The 25,531-nt window shown below is 40.4% G+C and overlaps 1 protein-coding gene across 1 annotated transcript in view; it reads left to right on the top strand.

Annotated features, from left to right (window-relative positions):
* The window catches only part of COLEC12 (collectin subfamily member 12), a 98,374-nt gene extending 77,856 nt beyond the window's left edge, over window positions 1-20,518 (top strand). Inside the window, exons 3-10 of the mRNA XM_042798126.1 lie at window positions 2,161-2,283; window positions 9,206-9,304; window positions 11,824-12,870; window positions 14,034-14,522; window positions 14,974-15,110; window positions 15,875-15,984; window positions 17,699-17,844; window positions 19,055-20,518. Of these exons, the coding sequence (XP_042654060.1) occupies window positions 2,161-2,283; window positions 9,206-9,304; window positions 11,824-12,870; window positions 14,034-14,522; window positions 14,974-15,110; window positions 15,875-15,984; window positions 17,699-17,844; window positions 19,055-19,074 (2,171 nt within the window). The 3' untranslated portion in view covers window positions 19,075-20,518. The remainder of the gene's footprint in view (window positions 1-2,160; window positions 2,284-9,205; window positions 9,305-11,823; window positions 12,871-14,033; window positions 14,523-14,973; window positions 15,111-15,874; window positions 15,985-17,698; window positions 17,845-19,054) is intronic.
* The last annotated feature ends 5,013 nt before the right edge of the window (window positions 20,519-25,531 follow it).

Here is a 25,531-nt window from a genome sequence, read left to right as displayed (position 1 = left end):
TCAAAGACTTACAGGATTGGAATCTGAATTTTAAGCCCTTTGGAGGAGGAACCTTGCGTTCAGTGCACAGGGGCTCAATGAGCCCATTAGTACCCGCTAACAGCAGCAAAATGGTGCCCCAGACACCACAAGTTCCCACTGTGTAAAAATTTCAGTCTCTGAATACCTACTGAAAACCTTTAGAAAATTGCACTTTCCCTTTCTGTTTTTTTTGCTTGGGTTTGTGGTTTTTTTTTTCAGCAAGCAAAGCTTCCCCACTAGCAAACTCACTGAGTCTGTAAACCAAACAAAGGAAAACAGCCCACACATCAGGATCCATAAGCAAACTTGGATCTTGAATTATGAACCCTTCTCCTTGTCTTTTGTGGTGCAGGAGTTATCTGCCTTCCAAATCCAAGTCTCAAGTCACCAATAAATGAGCTATGCAACTGCCTGTCTCTGTGCCAGCTCCCTTCCTTCCCACCTACACAGGCACGAGAGAAGCCTTTCCCCCTCTGGAGTTTCTGTTCTTGGATTAATGCTTACAAGTCTTTTTCACATTTTCCCCTAATGTTCCTGTTCTTGACAAAAGAACTGATCTTATGCCTAAACTCAAAGGAACCCAAATCTATGACACTGCTTTCATCACATGGCAACAGAATGTGATGTCACAGCTGAAAAGCATAGAAAAAACATGAGATGACATAATGTGGAAAGTGGGCTGACCTGTGAGACATGCATTTCTGCCTTAGCCACAGCTAGTAGATGTGCAGATGGAATTAAAGAAAATGCCTTGTCAAATAAACTTTGTATAAATCCTCTTCCTGAGTTGCTCCAATATGGTAATCCCTCCTTCAAGTACCCTGGGCTCAAGGAAGTCACTGGAAAATGCTGTTCTTTGAGAGAGAAAAACAGTTGACGTACCTTGGTTTGTCAGTCACCTGTCCTCTGTGAACCCAGGGGAATTGGCCCATGCTTTTCTCTTAAAAATTAAAAATAAAAAAACACTCTGCAGAAGGTCATGAGTTGGGAAAAGTAAAATCAGCTGTGGGTTAGGCCTCAGGGGAAATATAAGTTACTCATAAAAAGCTATGGAGCAAGTTTTGATTAGTTAAGTAATCTGGTACATAGAATTTATTAGAGTTTAAAGTTTTCCTGTGGGACTCCCCTAATAGTACACAAATAGAGTAAAATATCAAAGAAATGCATTTTATGACAGACACAGAAAGCTACATTAACCCTGGCCTTAATGCACATTGGAAGGAGGGATAAATCCTGCCCATTCATTCCAGCACAGTGGTTCAGTTTTCATGTTTTTACATGTTTGTGTTTCTGATTAATTTCTTGGTAACTTAATCAATGCTTCCAACACTGTTGAGCTGTTCCTGAAGAGCACGAAGAAAAAGGAGGAATATTGCTTCCCTAATAGACATAAAATCATTCTGCAAAAAGTTCAAGTATAAAATGATGAAAGCCTGTTTTCTCTCATAAGCTTGAGGCTCCTTTTCTTAAACTTGCCCACAAGAGGAAATTCACCAGCATTTTTCTGTTGGTATAGATGTACCGCTAGCTTTACCTGTATAGCACCCCTTCTTTTCTGTGGAAATAGAATTCTCCAAACCCACCAAAAATAAGAAAAAAAGTTTCTCTTATTATGGAAAGAAGGTATTCACATGGTAACCATTTTTGGTAATGGTTACAAAGCAGGACCTGTACTCCTATCAGATTTTCACATTGTTATTTTATTTCTGTATTTTCCTTCTGCTGGAGCATTTACTGTCTCATATTGCACCTGTAGGGAGACTGAAGACTAAGAAAGAGCTGCTGCATTGTGATGCCTGACAAGGGAGGTGTTAATAAACATTTGACTTCCAAAGCTCAACGTAGTCTTGTTAGCACAATCAGAAAATAGTCCTGTCTCTCAGGAAAGCCACAGGTTTTCCAGTGAAGCAGAACCTAATTCTCTTCCATGTGCTAAAATCCTAAAGTGATTGTATCACTAAGCTGATGCTTTAACCACCATGGAGGCTATCCTGGCAAAATAGGCAGATAGGTACCCGTATATCATCTTCTTACATAAATAATTTGTTCTTTAGAAAATGGAGGAGAGGAAATGTGGAGATAAAACCAGCAATGTGTTCTTTGCCATCGTTTTAAAATTCTTAAAATCTTCTTTTGCAGGTATTCAGGAGGGGACTCAATGTACCAAATGTAAAAATAACTGGGCACTGAAGTTTTCCATCATCTTATTATATATTTTATGTGCCCTGTTAACAATCACAGTAGCCATTCTGGGATACAAAGGTATGTATGCATTGAGCTCAACATTTCACTTTCAGCCAAGCATCCAAGCACGTTTCCACATATTAGATAGACAGGCAGTTTATCACATTTCACCTTTAATATCAATAGCTTGGCAATGTTGACTTTTTGTACACACATAACAACAAACTGCAACCATAGGTTTTCACTTTCAAACAATTATGAAGTTTGGAAACTAGATTAGACATTTGAATGAAAAGAAAAAAGTTAGAAAATGATCATTTTTCTACCACGAAGGAGTACTAACTGGAAGACTCAAAGCTCTGTAACGTGCTATACCTTGATTTAACTCAGCTGTTTTACACATATCACACCTGTCCAGAATAAATGTCCTTCTTGGTGCAAGAGTCAGGAATAGTCGTACTAATATCATATTTAACACTGGAGCAGAGTGTAGGATCAATATTACTTTGAAATATCTGGAAGAAAGATTGAACCAGGAGGTGCCAATGTATTGAGTTATCTACATTTATTTTGATGAACAAAGATGCTTAGATGCATTTGGCAGTAATTTCTAAGATTCTGGTAGTTGGGCAACCCAGTAATGAAGATTTCACTTGTGCAAGTCATTGGTAGGGCACATTGGAAAGCATAGCTTAAAAGTCCCATATGTCCTCAGCACTAATTAACTGTAGCCACTTAGGCATTCTTATGAGTATTCTGATGTAGATGTCTGCTTGTTGTGCAGTCACAGCTATAAGTTAAATAAATAATCCATGAGTTTCTGATAAGAAAAAGAAAGCTAATAACAACACTGTGAGTTTTATAACAGGACATCCCAACATGTTGCAGAGAAAACCAATCTAGCTTTGAACTAGCTGCTTTGAGTATGGCTCTGAAAGTAGCTTCAAAACCCCTCCAAGAAGCTGGGTAAATATTCATGTGATTAGCATGCAGTGCATCCTGTGCCGCCAACAGCTGTGCTCATAGCAGAGCTGACATCACCTCTGGTCCTTTGCCAGCAAAAGAAAAGGAAATTGTAAAAATAGAAAGGGATAAATACTTATTTAAGAGGATTTGGTGCAGTTTTGAGCAGGAAGAAAATTAAAACTGCTTGGTTTAGATGGAATATTTAGCCAGGAAGATGAGAGAGTGTGAAGGACAGATAGAGACACGTAGCTATTCCTTTTTCATGATAAAGCAGACGGAGTGTCACAAATTAAATGCAAATTCAAAAAAAGCAGTACATACATAATTGGTCAGACATTCTTCTGAAGAATGTGTAACTGGGTCTGGTAGTCAGATTCTGAGCTAAAAAAAAAAATTCCAGGATTCAAAAACTTGTTCTTGATCTATAAAGATAAGATCATTTGGTTATATGGACTAGGGGAGGACAAACTTAGGCTTTTTGCAGATATAAATCTGTGGAGACCTGCTCACAGCAGATGAGGATGGGATCCTTCCAGGCTATAAACTAGCCACTAAATGCCTGGGATTTAGCAGAATTTTCCTCATGAGAGTTTTATACAAGGCTGTCAGTTCTGGGGCTCACCAGAAAACTTAGACCTCACTTGGCACCAGCAACAGCATATCAAGTTGGAGGGGCCATTGCTCTGTATATTACTTCGGCAAATGTTTGTTTGTGTGTGTAGGAACCAATAGCAATAAGGAAACTGTCCAAAAGATCTCTTTGGGAGACAGTTTCTCTTCCTCTTTTTAATCCACAGTTTTCAAACTTCTTTCTCCATGGGGGCCTCTAGCACCATTTTTTTCCCTAGGCTTTGCTCTTGAGGGAAAGCTCTTTGCTGCACTCACTTCTAAATATCCTTCTTGTAATGAGTAGTCATTGTTGCCTGACCGGGGACTAGTCTTTCTCTCATAGCAGTACCAAGCCACATCTATCCAGGGCAAGGACAAAATAATTTCCTCTCCCACAAAAAAAAAACAAAAAAAAAAAAAAAACAAAAAAAAAAAAAAATTGGGGGAAAGATCATAGGAAGCAGGATAATCAACATCTTGCTCACAGACCTTAAGACATGTTGGTAACCACTGTTCCACTGCTCACTGACTTGGTAAACTGCTCCACCTGAATGCCAAGGGAAAGAGGCATACACTGGAGAAAAGTCCTGTTTTGTCCACAGTATCCCTTCTGTAACACCAAGCAGCAAATGGTCGCATGTCAGGCATTAATTTTGCCCTTTGTACCTGCAGTTTAAGAGCTTCATCTTCACAATGCCTAAGTAATAATTTACAGGGAAAGCATAAGTTAAACAAAAGCCCAGATGACATTACATATTCAAAGGAATTATTGCAATATTTTTTGATTGTTGGGAAGGAATTAGGCCTTAAAGGAAGAACAAAACTCAAAATAAAATTTTATAGAGCTCTTGAACTCTCCTTTCTGCATCAGAGTTTGGCTTGTCTTTTTTATTGCAATATTACAGTGAAAGAAGGAATTCTGCTGGCATCAGGGATTCTTTCAGTCTCTTAGCTAAGTTTCCATTAAATTTGCCTCCCACACTTATGTTTATAAAGCCCAAAACTACTTTTAAAACTTTCATTTCCTACATGGTATTTAGATATCCTTTGTGATTTAAAATGTTAAAACTACTAATCAGTGGATTAAATATGGCAGGCAAATAATAACTCAATGGGAGGCAAAGTCAACACAGAACAAACCTCTGAACTGGTGGTAAAAATTACATAGTAGGATGGAGAAACCTGAAACCAAAACATTAATTAAACATCAAGGTCATGAAGGAGTAACAAGCTGAGTTTACTATTAGTTTGTTTTGAGAAGACAGATTAAATTATTGTTAAAAACATTAATAAAGCAATCTGCAATTTTTTACACATACTTTCTTAAATTAAGTGCAAAATACAAAGTTATAATTTCTCTGGCAGCAGCCAGCGTCAGATTAGCCTATAGAAGGTGGGTGATCTTCCCATGAGTCACTCTACTGAGGGAAGCTAGCATGCTCTCAGTTTGAATTTCTGGTAGTTCTTGTTCTCCGGTCAGTCCTTGGTATTAAGTTTCTTGACTAATGCCCACCATGACTTTCATCTACTTCTCTTATCTGTCTCCCAGACAGAGTTTGCCTAACATTACCTAGGGCCGACACATCCTGGTGAGATGGCACATTTTGTCCAGGCTTCTGAAATAGTGGCTCAGATGCAAACAGTCCTCACTGTTCTGGTCAGCAACTACTTGAAATTTTGGCTTCTTTTGGAGGGTCTTTACCACATTTTCCACAGTGACCTTGTCAGAAAGTGAGATGACAATGTAGAGAGATCTGACCAATCGGAGAGTTAAGGTGAAGCTAACCCAAAACCAAGCTTAAGGCATAGACAGACTTCGCATTTTTGAGAGCCGCAGACTGTTGGGTGCAGCAGAGTGGCCTTCATAAGGGATGTTATGGATGGTATGCTTGTTTTGCCCTTGCCTTTTTCTGGAGGAGATGGGAATTGGCTGTTCAAGCCTGAGGCACTCCCCAGAGGTTGACTTCCACTCCTGAGAGTGCTCCACGTGCTCCCCTATCACTGAAGTTTCCATCCAGATATGGTGGGGGGAGCTACTGCCAGGGAAGTAAACGCATTCCCAATAATAGGACATCCATCCATATTTTGACAGCAAGAGCAGTAAAACCTACTTTGGCCACAGTGCTCTAATCATTCTCCCCAGAGTTCATCCTTTGCACTTGCAGGGCAGTAGCAAGAGAGAAAATAAGATACAACTTGCTTGGGAAAGGAGTTTGGGCAGGAGATAAGTCCCCCAGGCTCATGATTTGTTTGACTCTGCAGGCTAAGGTCCTGCCTGTGTATAAAGCAAATATATGCATTGGTTTGTCTATGGGATGACAAAATACATCTTAGCCTGCATCGCTGGTCATCCTTGAGCTAACCCTGCAGTTCACGTTTGCAGAGACCTCTACTGTTTCTGCTGCTGGAGCTGAGTGGTTTGAACTTGGCTCTGGCCTCTCTCCTCTACACTTCACTTGACAGGACTGACTTGACCTCTGAGGGGGAACAGAATTAAAATAAAGGAAGTGGTTTGCCTGATATAGTTAATTTTGCACTTCACATCAGTTAATCTGGGTAAGTCATCACCAGTTTAGAGTCAAATAGACAAAAATCAATACCTCGTGTATTTGAAAGCAGCCTTCTCTTTCCAGCCTCTCTAAGCCAGCATCTTCCAGCTAAGTGTTGTGTCAGCCCTCCCGATCTAGGGCTGCTGTCTGGCATCCAGTTACACACTAGAATTAAAAGCTATTATTTTCTGTAGGAAACAAGCTACTGGTGACTGAAGGACCTTTTAACAGTGCTCATTAGTGATCTTTCAGTCACAGTCCAGCCACAGTCTTCCCCACGTATCATGGCCAATTGTCAGTAATACCAGTAAAGCTTCTGAATAAGGTCCCATTTCAACAAATTTTTGGTATGTTCCACACAAAGAATGTCCACAGCTACAGACCAGCTTCAGTCTTTTTAGTGTGGGGTGGGTGCTTTTTTTTTTACTTTTGGCCATGAAAATAACATACACTGTTGTATCTTTAATTCCATCCAATCTCATCTGACTGCCAGTACAGGCTACTACATATTGATAGGATTTCTATTATTTTCATTTGCTTTGGAGTCTTCAGGGGAATATTTTAACTCAAGCTTCCAGTGTTAGATTTCATTCAACCATGAAAACATTCTTGTTGTTATAGGACAGTATAAAATCTCAGTTTTGCAAACTTCAGACCTGAAGTACAAACTAGCATTTATTTGAACAGCGAAAGGAAGAAACTACATTTTCCTTTCATTATTGATAATATATATTCTTTTGCCAAGTGTATTGCATAAGTGGCGAAAACAGGTGAATATTACACTAAATCTGGATTAACAAGACCCATAGGTAATGTGACATTGCTAGTCATGGCACAGGTCTAGCAGAAACACTTGAAGTAGGCCTGCTTTTTAAATCCAGATGCTTTCACAGGGTCTCCTCTGAGTGCCCAGAGTGAACCACGTCCCTCACAGTGACTCTCCATGAACAAAGCAAAACACCATAGACTGAACAAGGAGCTGCCTACAGCTAGCCAGAAGGAAAAGCCAAGTATGTTCCCCATGCTCACTGCATGTGATGCCTAGGTGTATACATGCATCAGTGGAGCATCAGAAGTAACCAAAGGACTTTTGCTGGTCTGGGTTCCAGCCTGGAAGACAGTTGGGCAGAACAAATAGAGAATCAACTCTGGCTTCATTTAGGAAAAATGGTGTACAGCATTTTGACAAGTAACTTTAATGGGCAGAAGTACCAGTGAAAAATATTTGGAGGAAAAATGCTTTCTATAGCAGAAGGTATTGAGCAATGGTCCCCCGAAAGAGCAAAGCCATTATTGTAGCCTGGATCTCGTGTTTAGCAAGCAGTCTGCCATTATCTCAAATACAGAAATCCACACTGACTCTGTCTTTGCACACACAGTAGAGTCTCTGTTTTATTGGCTCGTTAGCAGTATAGAAAGGAGCAGGTAGGTAATTCACCAAAGGATGTCTGGTCACTCTGAAAACCTTGAGACTTTATCTATTGTAACTCCATTCACCTGAGTGCAGTTGCACCAGAGATAATCTTGGTCTGCTTTTTCTCCTAGTGGTTTTGGGGAAGCAATTAAAAGCCTACTGTGTAACTGCTGTACCCAGAGTCAGAAAAACAAGGGCAAAAGTCAATAAAGAAGGAGTACTTGGTGGACTATACTTTAAAGGCCTTGAATTCCTGTGGTTGCTGATGAGCAACAAAAGATCCCCTAAATTTCCACTTCTAGTAAAAAACCAAATCTTTACATAGCAACAGCTTCTACGATGCTATTTCCTAGCTGCAGATTATGGGTTAGCAGTACCCACTACTCCACACAGGTTTACAGAATTGGCTTCACTATCTCAAGACATGGGAAGCACCTTATTCCTTCTGTTTGAAAGCGGGAGCTGGCACAATAACTTCTGTTGCCTCACCCAGGGTAGGTTCAGATCCACTCTGCTCCCAGCATAGGAAGAGGACTAAATAATCTTGTGATTAGGAGAAATTTCTGCCCCTCGTTGTGGCTTGAATGCAAAAGCCTATTAGACAAAGATTGCTGTGGAAGCTGAAGGCTGCCTCTAACCTTGCAAGCATTTCCCATTTTTGCCACTGGAAGACACCCCAGGCTCTTTATTTGTTGCTCTGCTTTTTCCATTTCCATATCAATTCCATCAAATAATCAGACTGTCTCAGTGACAAGAAAATGCCTCAGACATTACAAAATGAATAGCATGTCAGCCATAAATCTTCACTTGCTGAATGACCATTCATTCAGTATTAATGAGGCAGAATGGTTTCAAGGCAGTTTTGAGTGATCCATACCATTATCAAGATGTTTAAAAGTTGATCCCCAAAACATTTAGTAATTGCATCTTCAAACTGCTATCTCCGGCCAAAGTTTTCTATCCAGGTGGCAATTTTTAATGATTAAAATGCACAAGAAAAAAAAAAAAAGTTATTTTAAAGGAGAATTGGCTCATAACAAAACAAAAGGAGGTCTTCTCCCATGCATCTGATCCTTTAGCAGTAACTCTGACTTTGCCACACAGCACTGTGCTTGGAGCATGGAAATACTGTTCAAAGAAAAGGACTTGATTCATGAGGAAAACCCACAAAGAGGAATTTCCTCATTCAGGGGGGAGATTGCTTATGAGCGAAGAAATGTTTTGGGACTGTTGGCTGACTGATGAACTGGAAGAATGCTGGATCCCACCAGCAGATAGGAGCTATTCTTTCCAACATTTCACAGAGCAACAGCAGAGTGTAGTGGAAAGCAAGGCAATTTTAAGGTGGTTTCTTTTTTTGTTTGATGGTAGTGGTGTTTTCTTGGTTTACTTTATTGTCTATAGACTTTTTTCATAATTTCACTTTTCTTCTTTTCATAACATACTGCTTTCTTTCCCCCAGTTGTAGAAAAAATGGACAATGTGACAGGTGGCCTGGAAACGTCCCACAGAAGATATACAGAAAAGCTCACAGAGGTGGAGAGCGATCTGAAGAAATTAGGTAATCTACACACAAGCAAAGCCCCTTTGTATCATGGATTTATGTTGTTCTCCAGGCAGATAGCATCAGGAATTTGTCTGAAAAATCTCTGGCTGAGACAAGATACAGCACTTCTATTCTAATTTCTCAAGTATTTGGGAAAGTACTTAAAAATAGTTAAGATCAGCTCTACTTAGGACAGCATTTTAAGCATACTTCAATATTTACAGTTCCCACTGAAGTCAGACTGAAAGCATTTATACTAAAATAAACAGACACTTATAGGTTGTCCTCAGGAGAGTTTTCTCTGAGGCAGAGATGTAAAACAGCAGAAGCTGTTCCACAGCACAAGAGATTCTAGATAAAATTAAAATCTGTCACCCATTCATCCTGATGCTGCTTTAGCAATTAAGATTCAAAACTGAAGGCTGTTTTAAGGGGTGCACAAATAATAAGCTGTTGAAAACTCTTATGTCTGAGGCAAGTTGATTACTTCCATAAAATGTTTCTTAATCATCTCAAGGGATACAGGACACAAGGTTGGTACGAGTTCAGGTCTCCCAAGTGCTATCACAGTTCCCAAGAAGATAGAAAAAGATCATCAATAAGGATTCTACTCACTAAGTGTACATTTCTACCTTTTTTCCTTGTCTGAAACGAAGCCGAGCTGTTGATTATAATTTTATATATACATACACTTATAGTTTATATAATTAGTTTTTAGATAAATATTAATATACACCTACATGTGTGTGCTTCTTGAAATAAATTTTGCTTAGCTTCACAATCCATGTACTGAGATGTGTGTTTCTAGGAAAAATTACTTTCTTGCAGCTTGAGCATAAATTTTTACAACTTCTTCCCCTTAAAAAAGCTGGATTCTGAAGTATTTGCACACTGCATTTAGTTCAAATACATGGGGTAATTGAGTGGCATGTATTTGTACCGATACATGTACGGAAGGAAATGTTACACCTTAAAGCACATGCAATCTTTTGGGTTCTATTTGGGTTATCACATTATGCTGACTAAATTTTCACAACTTGGAGCACCTTTGATTCATTCACGCCCACACATTTTTACACACTGCTGGATGGATGGACAGTGAGATGCTCAGGACCATCAGTTTCCATTTAAGTGAACTTGCCATGGCAGAAATTAAAAAAGTTATGGGGCAATGTGTGTGGGAGGAATAAAGGTAAGAGAACTGCTGCAGGGCCAGAAGGATAACAGCATGTGGTGAATGAAAGGCAGGCCTTCAGGGATTAGCTGTATGTGGACCTGGCAGTTGTCAGAGCTATGTGAGGAACATAATGTAATTTGAGCTATAACTGAGAGGTAAACATAGAGTCAGAACTGAGAAGATCCTGGAGTGAGATAAGTGGCAGGGAGAGGAACTGTACTTGGGAAGATGTCCATCCACAAAAGACTCTCTAAACACTTCAGACTGAACTGAAGTCTCACAAGCCACCATTTGATGTTTGCCGTCATGACTCATTCAGACACACCAGAAGAAAACTCCATACACAGCTGCATTCACCATAGTTTATGAAAACCATCCTGCTCTCTCTTGGAGTCATCTGAGATGATGGACTTCAGACTGCATAATTCATAAATATACCTACACTTAGATGAGGACAGAAATATATGGACTGTGTGTAGGAGACAGAAGTGATTGAGGTCAAGAAAGGGAGTCTTCCTTGAAAGTGAGTGTTGACTGCTTATTTCCTTGGTTTCTATGTCCTAGCTGATGAGCTGTGCAGCCTCAAAAGTTTAATCATACTTAGACAAGCTTCCAGAGGTATTCTGCAGGACAGTGTAAGCAAGAGCAAAGATATTAATCAAAGATTAAAGGTTTTGATTTCCTCAAACTCAGAACATGAGGAATCAATAACAGCAAAATAAAAGTCATTAAAAGCAATAGTAGCATATTAGAAAGAAAATCAGAAATGCATCATATCCTGTCATATCTGGGGTAGCCTGCTGGCAAAGCTATTGTCTCTAACCCGGATTGTTTTAAAATAGGTATTAGAACTTTTTAAAAACTAAACCCAGAATTTAAAAAATGGAACTATATGTACTAAATCACAATGAAAATATTCCATCTGACAGGAGAAGGAGGAAGAAAATATGAACAGCTAAAATATTATTCTAAGCTTTCAGCAAAATCCAGTTGTAACTTCAAAACATACACTTACTGATACCTTTATAATATTTTTAATTCTGTTAACCATTCAGTTTTCATTCCGAATACAGCACTATTTGACTGCATATACTCATCAGTTTGTAACAGTAGTTTTTCCCATATTTTGTTCTCCTCAGCAAGATGCAAAGTCTACACTGATTCCTCTATGAGTTTTTTGCTGTCTAGTGGCAGAACTTTGCTTAGTGATTTCTCTTTTCCAGAAAAGATAGCATAAAAATTCTATAGACAGAACATTTTGACAACCTGACTCTACTTAAAATACACTGTGTTTTTTTATACTGTATTTTAAAAAGCTCATCCTAAAGCCTTTCAAATTTTTTTTCCTGTACAACAGATGACCAAGCTGGACAAAAAGCCATGAATACTAACACTGAACTGTCTAGCTTCAGATCTGACATTCTGGCTCTTCGTCAGCAGCTTCATGACATTGCAGAGAAAACTACCAGAAACAAAGATACACTGGAGAAGCTGCAAGAATCTGGAAATGTATTAGATGATAGACAGAGCCAAATGAGAAGTGCCTTAGATAGTAACTCTTTCATGATCATCAGTGTCAATAAGACTCTTCAGGCATATACTGGGTATATCAACAATCTTCAACAAGACACAAGTAATATCCAAACAAACTTGCAAAACCAAGTACATTCTCATAACGTGGTCATCATGAACATGAACAACTTAAACCTGACACAAATACAACAAAGAAATCTTATCAGTGTCCTGCAGAAGTCAATGGAAGATACAAGCTTGGCTATTCTAAGAATCAAGAATGACTTTCAAAATCTGCAGCAGGTTGTCCTTCAAGCCCGGAAGGACACCGACTGGCTTAAGGAGAAAGTACAAAATTTACAGACTTTGGCCACCAACAACTCAGCATTGGCAAAAGCTAACAATGATACACTTGAAGACATGAACAATCAGCTCAGCTCCTTCAGTGGGCAAATGGAGAACATCACTACAATTGCCCAAGCCAATGAACAAAATCTAAAGGATCTCCAGGAACAGCATAAAGAATATGAAAACAGAACGTCTGCCAAATTCAACCAGCTAGAAGAGAGGTTCCAGGTTTTCGAAACTGATATAGTCAATATCATTAGCAACATCAGCTACACTGCTCATCATCTACGGACACTGACTAGCAATCTCAATGAGGTCAGGACAACTTGTACAGACACCTTAAGTAAACATTCAGATGAGCTGATTTTTATGAACAGCACACTAGCCAATATTCGCTTAGACTCTGCATCTCTCAAGATGCAACAGGATTTGATGAGGTCAAGGTTAGATGTTGAAGTTGCCAATTTGTCAGTAATCATGGAAGAAATGAAGCTGGTAGATTCCAAACATGGCCAGCTCATCAAGAACTTCACTATCCTACAAGGTATGCAGCTTCCCTAATGATGCCTATAATGGTCTATGCCAAATTCCTGCTTGAATTACTTCTTTAGTTCTGTGGAAGTTAGTGCATGCTAGTACAGAGTCCTGGGGTTTTCCATTACCTAATCCCAAACTTTGGAAATGTAAATGTAACTTGAATTTTCCTTACTGATTTTCCTATGCTTTCTTTACATAGCTAGAATGGGGATCATAGGAAAGAAGGTTCTGACTTAGCAAAATTTTATTCTAATTGACTGGATCTGCTTTTGATTCAGTTTCTAAAATAAGCTAGTGAAGGTGTGGAGCCTCAAGAAACCAATCCCTGCTAAGGAGGAAATGTCTATTCCCAGAAAGGTCCACCCTTACTGCAAAACAAGTTGCTATTTCACTTTAAGCCAGTTGTTAGTCTGCCAGAAAACATCCTACTTTGCTTAGGTTTTAATCCTGGGATATTTTATTTTCTCCAGAAATAAATAGCATCAAGTTTAGGAGGTTTCTCCCAGCCAAATATTATCCCAAATGAAAAGAACACTCATATTTCCAACCTGATGTGAACCAGTCAGGCCTAAAACTCTAATCACAAATATAAATCCATTGTTCCAAATAAACTGAGGCTGAATTAAAGCCAAGATTACATGTCAGTAACCTTAACCTTTCTCATTTCAACCAGGCCTAAATTACTCCAGTTTAGGAATTTATCTCTGGAGGAATTAAAATTATGTAGATTGGCATTTATTAAATTATGTAGCTTGGTGTTAAATTATGTAGATGGGGCTAGAAGGAAAAGGGAGCGTAGCAGAGTGAGGGAATGGAAGCATCAACATGCAGGACCACATGCATCAACAGCACAGTGTGTCTTGCAGGCACTGGCACATTGGCTGGTCACCAGGGGCATGGTGTCACTGTCCAGTTCACAGGACATGGTGTATTAGATTGTTTTCTTCTATATCCTGTATTTCATGTAGGCTGAGGAAAGATCAATGGCATATAGCACTTGAGAAGCAGACATACTTTTACAAGCACTGCTCGAAGTAGCTATTAGCCCAGTTTTCACAGTGTTGAATTTCCAGCGTTGCTGGTCTGAGCTACATTAAACAAGGACCCCACGTGGTCTTTTTGTTTTGTTTTCTGTCCGTATCCCCACTTTGCATGCTTACATTGTTTCAGGCCCTCCTGGTCCGAGGGGACCTAAAGGTGACAGAGGCCTTCAAGGTCCTCTTGGCCCCGCTGGTCTAAAAGGACAAAAAGGAGAGAAAGGAGAGCCTGGACCACCAGGACCTGCAGGTGAGAAGGGCCCACCTGGGCCAGCTGGGCCACCAGGAGAAAAAGGAGGGAAAGGTTCAAGAGGATCGCCTGGTTCCAAAGGTCAGAGAGGTTCTCCTGGCAAGACGGGTCTGCCTGGACCAAGCGGAGACCCAGGGCCACCAGGTCCACAAGGCAAAGATGGTCCACCTGGGCTACAAGGCCCACCGGGACTTCAAGGCCTGCAAGGAACTGTGGGAGAGCCAGGGGTACCAGGACTTCGAGGACTACCTGGGCTACCTGGAGTCCCTGGGATGCCTGGTCCAAAGGGTCCACCAGGCCCACCAGGGCCACCAGGTCCAGGGATGCCAATGGCACTACAAAGTGAACCTACATCAGAGCCAGAGGATAATGGTAAGCTATCAACATGTCACATGCATCTTTTACTGAGATATAAATGTACGTAATGGAGGGTGCTCACTACTTTTAGTTACTGGTTTAGATAACCTCTGCTACCTTAGACTAAATCTCTAGACTTCACCACAAAGAGCCCTGTTAAGTGAAGCCATACCTGTTGGTCTTCCTTATGATGACCTGAAACTGATTCAAGTTAATGTTTATGACTAAAGAAAAGGCAGTAGTAGCATGAGTAATAAATAATCCCCTTGATCACACAGTTTAGCCTTGATTTCACAGAGTCGGAATCCTAATAAGTAAATTCCCAAGGTGTATGTAAGTACTTTAGGTGGCAGCATGCTGTAGATGGGTATGGGGTCCTCCACTTATTACTGGCCCTATGCAGAAAGTAACCACTGGCCCATTGAGTTACCAGTAACGGGTTTAACATGAAAAATTCACATCACAGGTTGTTCTCCTCATTGGAAGAACTATACAGAAAAGTGCTACTACTTTTCAATTGAAAGAGAAATTTTTGAAGAGGCAAAGTTATTCTGTGAAGAGAAGGCATCACGCTTGGTTATCATAAACAACAAAGAGGAGCAGGTAATTAATTACCTTCTCTTTATGTTTTTCAAGGACAGAGTTTGAAGTTATTCAACATGTGGAAGCCACAAGGCAAGTGGGAAGCTGAGAGCATCATGAATTTATATAGTGAAGTAGACATGGGGATTGACTCCAGTTAGCATTTTGTCCACCCTCTGCCTGCTCAGCAGCTTCTCCATGTGCAGAAGGGCAGTGTGAGCAGAGCTGGTGCTGACCTTGAAGGTGGTGGGCACAGAGAAGACAGAAGGGCTGGCAAGAGTTGTAGGAGTTTTGAGCCTTTAAAGATGGAGTCCATTATGCCTTGCATACTATCCAAAATGTACTTTTTGCAGTGGTGAATATAATTTAATTTCAAATTGTCTGATTTAATACATGCAGCCTAAGACCACTGTGACCCAAAAATATTTTTAATCTAACTATAAATCTAACTATACTTTTACTACTGTTCAGCATAGCAGTGGGGATGTCAAGACACAACTGCTTATTTTTGGGTTTTTTTTCAATTTGTATATATGAGACATTGGCTGTGACTTTATGTCAACCTAATTTTCATGCCTATCTCTCTCTACCTCACATGCAAACACTGTGATGGATTCTAGTGTGGGCAAGGAGTCGCAAGGCCAACTCCTGAAACATATATTCAGCTTAGAAAAATTTATCTGGCACTTCCTATTATGATAATAAAGATGGTCCTGAAACCAGAGTAGCTTATTGGCTCCAAAGACAGTTGTGTTTGTTCATTATGGACTATCTTTCTTCTACAGCAATGGATAAAAAGGCAGATTTTTGGGAAAGGCAGCTTCTGGATTGGACTAACGGATTCAGAGAAGGAAAATGAATGGAAATGGCTGGATGGATCCTTACCGGTTTACACGTATGTAAATAAAAAACAATTATGTTTATTTTCCACAGATGCTACAACTCTTGCTGACACTTCTAAAAGCAGCATCTAGAAATTATCCAGTGGATCCAGAGGGTTGTAGATGTCAATGAAATAATTCATTACTGAGGGTGCTGTTGAACTGTTTTTTTGTCTCTCCCTTCTCCATGCACAAGGCTTTCTTTCCTTGCCAGGAAGAAAACCGAATGTTGAATGAAAGAATCACATAACTACACAGCGCAGTGTTTCTTGCCAAAACATTTGCTCCTGACTCTTATTACAAAGTTGAGATGGAAAGCACAGACAGTTTTGCTGTCTTGGTTTGAATTTTCCTTATTTGCATTACAAGTGGCTATAAATAGAGCTCTCATTCTGATAAAAAATGACCAGCCTTTAGATAAAACCCTAATCCAAGTGAAAAGCATTAAACGTAAGGAAAATGCATGAAACGAGGATGTCTACGGCCAAAGCCAGCTGAGCACTGAATTGGCAGCTCCCCAGGAATCCTAGGGCTACACCTAATTTGTCCTAAATGGAACAGATTGCAACCACCCAAATTTTTAATACTGAGGAGTGGACTAAAGAGTTTATAGAGCTGAGCATGCTGTGCTCCAGAACAGACTGCAGTCAGTCAGATGTTACAAAATGATTAGCTGTGATCTCATTGGTGTTCATTTTGATGAGAAACATGGAAAAAGTCAGATGCATTTCAAACAAGCCGGAATATTTTTCCCTTTTTCTGCCTCCCCATTTTGATCTTTGTTTCTCTTTATGGCAGCACTGTGACTGATTCCCACTTTGGCTGCTGCTTTCAATAGGTTTCCACTACACTGCTGTTTTAGGTGCCCTGTTGTAACCTCAGAGCTGTCAGTTACCGATTTTCAAAGTATTTCATTACTTCTGCAAAGCTGTATGTCCTCCCAGGTGTCTGGTCAAACACTCTGCATCAGGCAGGCGAGTTTTTTAGCTGAGCATGGACTGTATCAGCCAGTAATCACAAAGTCCCTTCAACAACCTGTTTCTTCAGGAAAATGGAACTTTTAAGTCCTGAAGTTGGAATCGTTTCTCACTTATTAAACAAAAACAAGATGAGGAAACAGTTGCTGCAAGCTTTTTACATGCTGCGTTAAGTTTCACCATCAAAGCTAAAGATCTCAAAAGATATGTGCCTGTATACTTTGTACATTCCTTACAAGTCCAGAAATTCACTTCCCATCCAAGCATGGGTCCATAAGACGCATAAATCCTTGCTGTTCCTCCCAAGAGGCCCGCCTCGGTGCGGTCAGAGGCCTGAGTGCCTCTGCGGTGCGCCATGGCAGGGGGCTGCCATCTTGGCAGCGCTTGGGGGCCAGCCAGCACTCCTCGGTCCCTCCGGCCAGCAGCAACGCAGCACGCAGGCTTTGCAGGCTTAGGGCAATTCACATGGAGTGTGGAGCACTCCCACTGCATGTGCATGTGCATTCAGAAACTAAAATAAAGTTCATCGGTCTAATTTTAGGTCTATGAATTCTGGCAGCCCAAGGCTGAATAGATTCCCTGCTCTGTGATACATCTGTTTTCCATTTTCAGCAAGAGTCATGTATTGTTTGTTTCAACGTGTATTTCCCGTTCAGAACAGATCTCATGATGTTTTCGTTAATTTCTTGTGGTGAAAAACTGTCATGTGTGCTGTGTTGTGCAATCATATCTTTTGATTTTTGGTTGAAAGAAACTGGAAAACTGGGCAACCTGATAACTGGAGCCATGGGCACGAGGCAGGGGAAGATTGTGCTGGGCTGATCTATGCTGGGTTCTGGAATGACTTCTACTGTGAAGATGTTAACAATTTCATTTGTGAAAAAGACATGGACAAAGGTAAGCAAGGCACTTGGTTTGATTATTTCACCCTACCCATAGTAAATTTTCCACAGCTAAAGAGGAGAAGATCCAGGCTAGGTGGTATGGCAGTGCCTTGTTGAGGAAGAGGGGGAATCACACATGGAGCACTTCTACTCAGATCCAGCCCAACATGTGCTTTTCTTATACTCTTCATGATGCAGATTCTGGATTTATTGTACTCGGAAGGAGCAGCCTCCAAAGCTGGCTGTATCCATGATGTGCTCTGCATCTTGACCATTTCTTGTAGACTTTAAGCATACCCAAAATTTCAGGCATGATTTGGCATGTACTCCAGAGCCTAGTCACAGATTAAGCTGTTTTTATAGACTCAGTGGCCACACAAGGGGGGAAAGCTGGCCTTAAGATTGCTCAGGGACCAGCCTTCAAAAAACAAGATGACTCAGTTTTGAGAGTTTGTGCAACAGGAGGCACTTGGTGACTGCTAAGGAAGTCTTAAAATTCTCACTGCTGCCAGGAGAAGTCCCCTAGGGCTGAGAGGCCAGGTCCCCAGGCCACAAGCAACTCATCTGTTGCAGTTGGAGTGAAGGACTCATGAACTGCCAATGTGGCCCAGCAGTCACTCAGGTGATTGCCACGAAGCAGCTCCTTCTGATTATACAGGCGTTTCTGCAATGGCAGAGAGCAGGTGGTTCACATGGATGCTTAGAGCCTGGTCCTGTCACCATGGAGCTAGGTGGTATTTGTGTTCACAGTGGGGTTCTGCCTAAAACATCGTCTCCTCCATACAACCTGTTTAAACACTGCTTTGCCAAGGGTGCCTGGCTGCTCCAGTTGCAAACCTGTAGGCTGAATTTCAGTGAAGGCAGACAGAAATGTCAGCTAGAGGCAAAATTACATCCTATCCAGAGAAATGCCCCTCTAAAACAAAACAAAACAAAGTGCTGAACAAGCATGGTGTGTGTATAACTGTTTGGATGTGCAGAGTGAAGGACCGTGTGTAAGTAACAATGTAATTTGCCCTCATTTTCCAACATGTATTTGTTATTTTAAGAAAATTTCATGGTTTACAAATATTTATCCTCTAGGACTTATAGGATGTGAATGTGAGTCCACTTAAATTTGATCTCTGTAAGTTTGCTTTTTGGAAATGCATTTAATCTTCACAGGCTTTTTACATGATTTTTTTTTCTCTTTGTTGTTGTTTTTTTTTCCTCTCATACTGTAGGGCAAATATTTGGAGTGTAATAGGCTGTGACTTTACAGATACCTACACATTATGGAAATTTACTTAAAGAAGAAGAAAATCCTGGGAGAGAGCAACATTGCCTACCAACATTGAAAAAAAAAAAAAAAAAAAAAAAACAACAAAAAACAAAAGCACTGAAAACTGGTTTAAACGCATAAAGGAATTCAGCAGCAACTTTCATCCAGCATTCTGAAATTATTCGAGGCCTTTCAACCCACAGCATCAGGAAATACTGTTGGACTAATTCTGTTATAGATTTTCTTCCCAACCAGCAACCATATACAAAAGCAACTTGTGTCTTCTGAGAAAAGACATTCTGTCAATCTGAGTAAGACTGTTGGTCACTCATATAGAAAAACATATAAAGCAACTGTGTAAACAGTATGTTTCATTTGCTAAAATCCCAAATGTAGGAAAATTATACAGATACACGAATATATAGATTTTATATAAATATATATATATAGTCCAACTCTTATCAATAATATGGAATATACTTTTAAGAGCTTTTAAAACTTTGTATTTTTGTACAAAATATTTGCTTTTTACAATTGTTCTCTTTTTTACTGACTTTTTTTTACAAATATAGTGCACAGGGGCCAAAGAAAACAATAAAGGTACTAATAACTCATTAAGGTTTGCTGTCAGGCCTAGCTCAGCTATAGAGAAATATTTTTCCAGTTAGAAATATTTGTACTTTTCCAGATGATTTGTTCTGGTTAAATAACTTTTAAATCAGATTTTAGATAGTGTTTTCCTTATTATATGCAGTCTAGTCTGTGTGTGTAACAATTAAGTTGACTAAGGACTAGATACTCATTATAGCTCTGATCACAACCAGTGTTCCATCGGGGTACTATGTTAATAAATGCTTTTCCTATCTTCCTTCCTGCCTGCCTACCTGCCTGCTTGCCTTCTTTCCTTCCTGCCTGCCTTCTTGCTTTTTCTGCCTGCCTTCTGCTTTCCCCTTTCTGCCTGCCTGGCTTCCTGCCTGCCTACTTTCCCTCTTTTCAGCCTGCCTGCTTTCCTGTCTGCCTGCTGTCCTGCCTACCTTCTACTCATGAGAAAATGCCACAGAAGTAAATCAACAACTTTTAAGAATGATTTTGAAATGTTTTAATTCCTTCTTTGTTCTTGTGAGGAATTCTACACCAGTACATGCTACCCATATTGCAAGTCAAGCCAGATGAAGGATTTTATGAAAACAGAAACTAAGGAGCTGCACACACTGAAATATGTTTCTTTTTAATTTCAATTAAATTTCAATATTTGGTATAGATTTCAATATAGATTTCAATATTTGGTAAGAAAAATATGCCATATTCAGAAAAGTCTAATCAACTTGCACTTCTCCCAAGTGCTTTGTAAATCGATCTCTCTGTTTTCTTGGACCAGTACTTCTCTCCCAAACAAACTAGAAAATAAAATATTCTGTAAAACAAAGCGGTGTGGCTAATGAAATTATTTCATCACCCAGCCAGTTTCCTCCACTGTCCCATGAGCTGTTGTCTAGGCAGCAGTGCTGCTTATCAGGAATTTTAAAAATTAGCAACCACTTAAAGTTATTAACTCTGGTTTCAGTTCCCAGTTTTCATACTCTCTGCACAGCCACATGCTACACCACGAAGTTTTGGATTCTTGGGAAGGAGAGTTGTTTTCCCATTTCCTCCTGACCTGCCATTTACCTTGGCTGAATGCAGATAAGTTTGTTGAAGTACTTCAGCTCTGTTGGAAAGAGACAAGATTTTGTACTTCAGATTTTTAAATATAGCTCCTAAGACCAACCAATTAAAGAATGCTACTTTCCTCCATCTCACACTCCCTCCAGCGTTCGTGCGGGGGGTGTGGCTTCTTACCTATAAATTTCTTAAGGAAAATACAGAAAATGTTACATTTGAGAATCTGTCCTGTGGTGCGTATTAGATATGAGACAGGAACAATATCAAAATTGCGTATATTTAATTAAAAGTGAAAGGTCTGTGTATTACAGCTGCAGAAACCTTGTGTCACCATCTTGGAGGCAGGGCTTTTTTTCAGACAGTCTGGACTTCTTGAAACTTTTCTTTCTGATTTTTCATCAGGTTTTGAATACAACATGATTCTGCCATACACTCTGTCATGCTGTACCTGGGAGTTGTTGTGTAGATACATGCTATACTGTTTACATATATATTTACACATTGCCTGTGGAGATAATGTTAACTGCTATTTTTGGATAATGAGGTGCAAAACTATTACTGTGCACACCCAGAGAGCCTCACAAGCCCTGGTGAGTGGAGCTTTGTGGAGCCACACCGAATTGGAAGCACTACTACCTTTGTTTTGAATGTTGGCTTATTTACGTGAAATAAGTCCATTCTGAGCATCTGCCACATTAAATTACAATCTTCCTGCTTTTTACTGATGTGATAGACTCCTGTCGACAAAATAAGTTAATGAGAAAACTCTCTGTAAGCCCCACCTGTACTGTTTCCTTGCCCTGATTTCATCCTTCTCTTCCTTCAGCAATAGTGGTGATGGTATGTACCGAGATGAGATGATCCAAGAGCCATACAGTGTCCTCCAGTCCCTCTAAAGAGGTTTTCTGTGCAGTGGTGATCAACAGCTATAGCTGTACTTATGCCTGCATGAGGTTACAGAAATGGCTGTTTATCAGTGATAGCTGCTTTGTTTGTTGAAAACTAGCACAGCAACTATGCTACACTACAGGCAGTTGGGTGGCCTGAGCATGGAAATAACCACTGAACTAGGACAGTTTAGGGATGAAATATGTTTGTGAATTCAATACTAATTTCAAAATTAATTTCAAAGCTGGGTTGTAATTATCTATAGTAATGCTCTACTTACTCACCTTTAATTGAGAAATGAAGCATGCCTGTGCTCAAGCTTTCTGTTCACGCATTTGAAGCAAAGAGTGTAGCTGTTGGGCAAAACTGGCTGGAGAAGGATGCTGCAGTTATGTGCCTGGCATGTCCAGTTACCCTTAAAATCCGGCATGAGCAGCCAGGCAGACTGAGACAGACCGTCCTTCTGATGCGGTATTCCTGCAGGAGGGAAACGGAGGTGTCAAATGGCAACAAAGATTGAAATCACTGGGAGGACTGGGAAAGTGTTAAGACAGCTCAGGAGCCTGTCACAGAAAGGAGAGGTTGGCAGGGATGCAAGCAGGACACCAGAAAGGGCCATGAAATTGTCATGAAAGTCAGAGCTGCCACATGGGGTCTGGAAAACATCCCCATTAAATCTGCTTTCTGTATGGTTTGAACAATAATGCAGGTTGTATGGAAAGCTTTAAGAGAGATGAAATTATTTTGTTCCAGCTCAAGTTTTGGCTTTTCTTCTTATGTACAAATACTACAACATGGCATACTGAGTACACATTTCCATCATTCTTTTTTCTAGTTTTACATCAAACTAAATGCAAGTTCATATACCCTGGCAAGCACTGGGACTGTTGCAAGAAGGGAAGGGGAAGGCAGAAAGGGTGCAAAGTCGCTGTGATTTACATACAGTGCTGGGTTTCTTAATGTCATTTCTTACTCATTTCATTAATTTAGTTGGAAACACCTTCAGCTGATTAGAGCTTATAAGTCTCATACTCTCATCCCCTTTGATGTCTATAAATAATACCTGCAAATGTTCCAATACAGGAAGCACTGAGAAGAAACATGGAAGTGAATGTTGTTTACTCTGTGTGTGCTTGTGCAACCAACAGAGATGTGGAGATCAGAGATGTGGAGCCAGAAGCATTCATAGGTATTAAAAATCAAACTAAGGAAAATTATTTTCATTAAAGCCTTCTTTCTCACACTACCCCAGTTCTAAGCATGACTGTGGCTATTTTATCCCTTAATTGCAGTTTTAGTGTATTGTTCTTGCAGAAACTAGGTGCTAGAAACTTGGTTTTAAAGGTCTGAGCTGAACAAGACCTTTAAGAAGGTCTTAAGAAGCAAGAATTCGCTCTTTCAGTTCACTGACCTAGCACACAAAATACCTCAGATGGACCCCTAAGTGATGGATGCCTTGACTCAATTAGAGCAGGATCAGTCCCTAGATTAGCCATTACTGCATCTATCTTAAATCGTCTGTTTATAAGGGCTAATCCGATCTCACTATTTCTCTCTCTCTCGGATGGCTGACCTCCTCTTTTAGTTTTCTGGTCCCAGCAAGTAGCTCCTCTGTTTTTAGCAAGTAGCAGGAACTGGTCTCTGATGCCTGGCAAGGCGAGGAGCTGATCTGAGGACAGCCGCTGGCTGTCGGAGGAAACCACTCTGCATCGAGTAGGGGAAAGGCGGCCGAGTCGCTTCACGCGTGTGGAAACAAAACCACTTTTCCCCTGTGCAGCTTCCTCAGTTAAAAGCAGAGCAGCTCGTGCAGATGTAGCATCCAAAGGGAACAAAATGTCTCCAGCTCCTGCCTCCAGACTTGCATTGCTCTTCTTCCCCCCTCACTTCTGTGGGTGTCTCTGGGCACCCTGGAGATGTTTGTTCCCCCCGTGAGCACCCAGCTGCCCCCAGAGCAGGTTCTGCACTTCCCCACACTCACTCAGAGGTAGTTTGCGTTATCTAGGGATGGGACAGTGCCTTACAGACAAAACCCTTGTTACCCAGAAACTGTGCCTTCCTAAAACCAGAGCCTGTTTGTTCATTCACCATCTCCACCTCACTTTTTCCATGCTGTTCAATGAAAAAAAAAAAAAGAAAAAAAAAACTTGGCTAAAAAAAATTTTTTTAAGGTTCTCATGTGTTTTCTTTCTTAGGGTGGAATACATTTGTTTTTTCTTTCCATCTGGCTCAGAGATGAAAAAAACATTCTTTGATTTCTTTTTCAAAATAAACTCAGTGTAACACTCCAAAATTTGTGTATAGATTTATTTTTGTTTAATATCAGAACACTAAAAGCAAATCACTGGGCAAATAATACTCTTTTTAGAGAAGATCTTGCATGTGGTGAGGATTTTCTTACCCAAAGGGCTTCCCAGAGGAATGTAAGTATCACCAGTAGCATTTTGTGACTGGAGGAAAAAGGTTTTCTAGAGTGTGATTCATTTTGATGTCTCAGTTTGGGGGTGGGGGGTCTGTTTTTGTATGTTGGGGAGGTGATTTTTGGAGGTGACTTTTTCTAATGAAACCAACATTGGCGTAGAGCAAATTGATTTTCACAGACCTCAGTGCAGGAAAGGGGAGGTCTTTTCAGCTCAGAATTAAACAGAATGATGTCCCTCCCACATCACCAGGCATACGGGAGGCATCCGTTTCTGCTGCTGGTGCAATGTCTTGTGTAGATAAGGGCTAACAAATGACACTAAGTTACCAAGAGACCCCTTGATCAGAGGAAAGCAGGTTAGAGGACTGCTGGGACTACTGACTCCAATAGATCCTCAAAAAAACGTAGCAAGTTCTACTTTAAAAATAATTAGGGGATTCTTTGCCACATTAATCATTTTGGCTGCTCTTCAAAAACTTGGTTAGGAACCTTCCTTTAATAACCAGCGAGAATGCAATTATGTCCAGTTTAGACATATTTCTTCTCATTCCAGTGCCATCCTTAGGCTTAAATAGCAATTCTCCTGGGACTGTCATGCAATTGCAGTGGTCAGTGTGGAGCCATTCATCCTGAGATGCAATAAGGGACAGTTGGGAACAAACACATCCCTCTGACCAGCTGGGGAGCCCTGACGACAGAGCCTGGCTCTGGTCCCACCGTCTAGCCCCACAAGGGATTATCTGAGGACAGGCCAGGCTTCTGGCTAAATGGTGGAAGTTTCCATACTTTTTCTTGCTAGTACTGCTAGAGGACAGGGAACAACAAAATGGGTGTGAGGGTGGTGTTTTGCTGAATTAGAGTAGGTTAGAAGTGCATGGCTTTTTATAAGGTAGTGCTGCATTTTACAAGCCATTTGAGAAATTAGTCTGTAGGTCTGAGCTTAAGCACACTTATTCTGGTTTTACGCCAGAGCAAAATCTAAGTGCAGGTCAGACATAGGCCCTTGATCTTCAAGAGATTAAAATCTCTGACTCAGACATTAATGTGTGACTTCTACTTTCTCTGATCTATCTGTCCTCCTGAGGAGAAATCCGTGGCTCAGACATTGGTGTGGTTCCAGGCTCTGAGAATTGCTTCCAAACTCCCCACATTCGCAGTCATGCTCTTGCCAGCCTTGCCAGAGGTCCTGCTGGTGGAAGCTGCAAGTCTGAAATGTGACTTTGGAAGAAGTTTGTTCGGGAATCCCTCTCATTCAGAAGTCTGGGCATATTGCAAAGATGACATTTCCTTAATTCCAGCTCTATTACCCGCACTCATATAAAACAGATGATGAATTATTTTTCTGAATGCCAACAATGTATTTTTTTCCACTTTTTTTAAATGTCAAAATAAAAGCCTGGAAGTGGAAATCAGACAAAACATCCCTTGGCATCGCAGTATCCCACTGTAGCAGGCAAACAGTGTTCCTGG

Source organism: Tyto alba, unplaced genomic scaffold (assembly GCF_018691265.1).
Source record: "Tyto alba isolate M040663 unplaced genomic scaffold, T.alba_DEE_v4.0 Super-Scaffold_27, whole genome shotgun sequence".
Classification (NCBI taxonomy): Eukaryota; Metazoa; Chordata; class Aves; order Strigiformes; family Tytonidae; genus Tyto; species Tyto alba.
The sequence above is the reverse complement of the archived record's forward strand: the minus strand, read 5'-3'. Positions and strand labels throughout refer to the sequence as shown.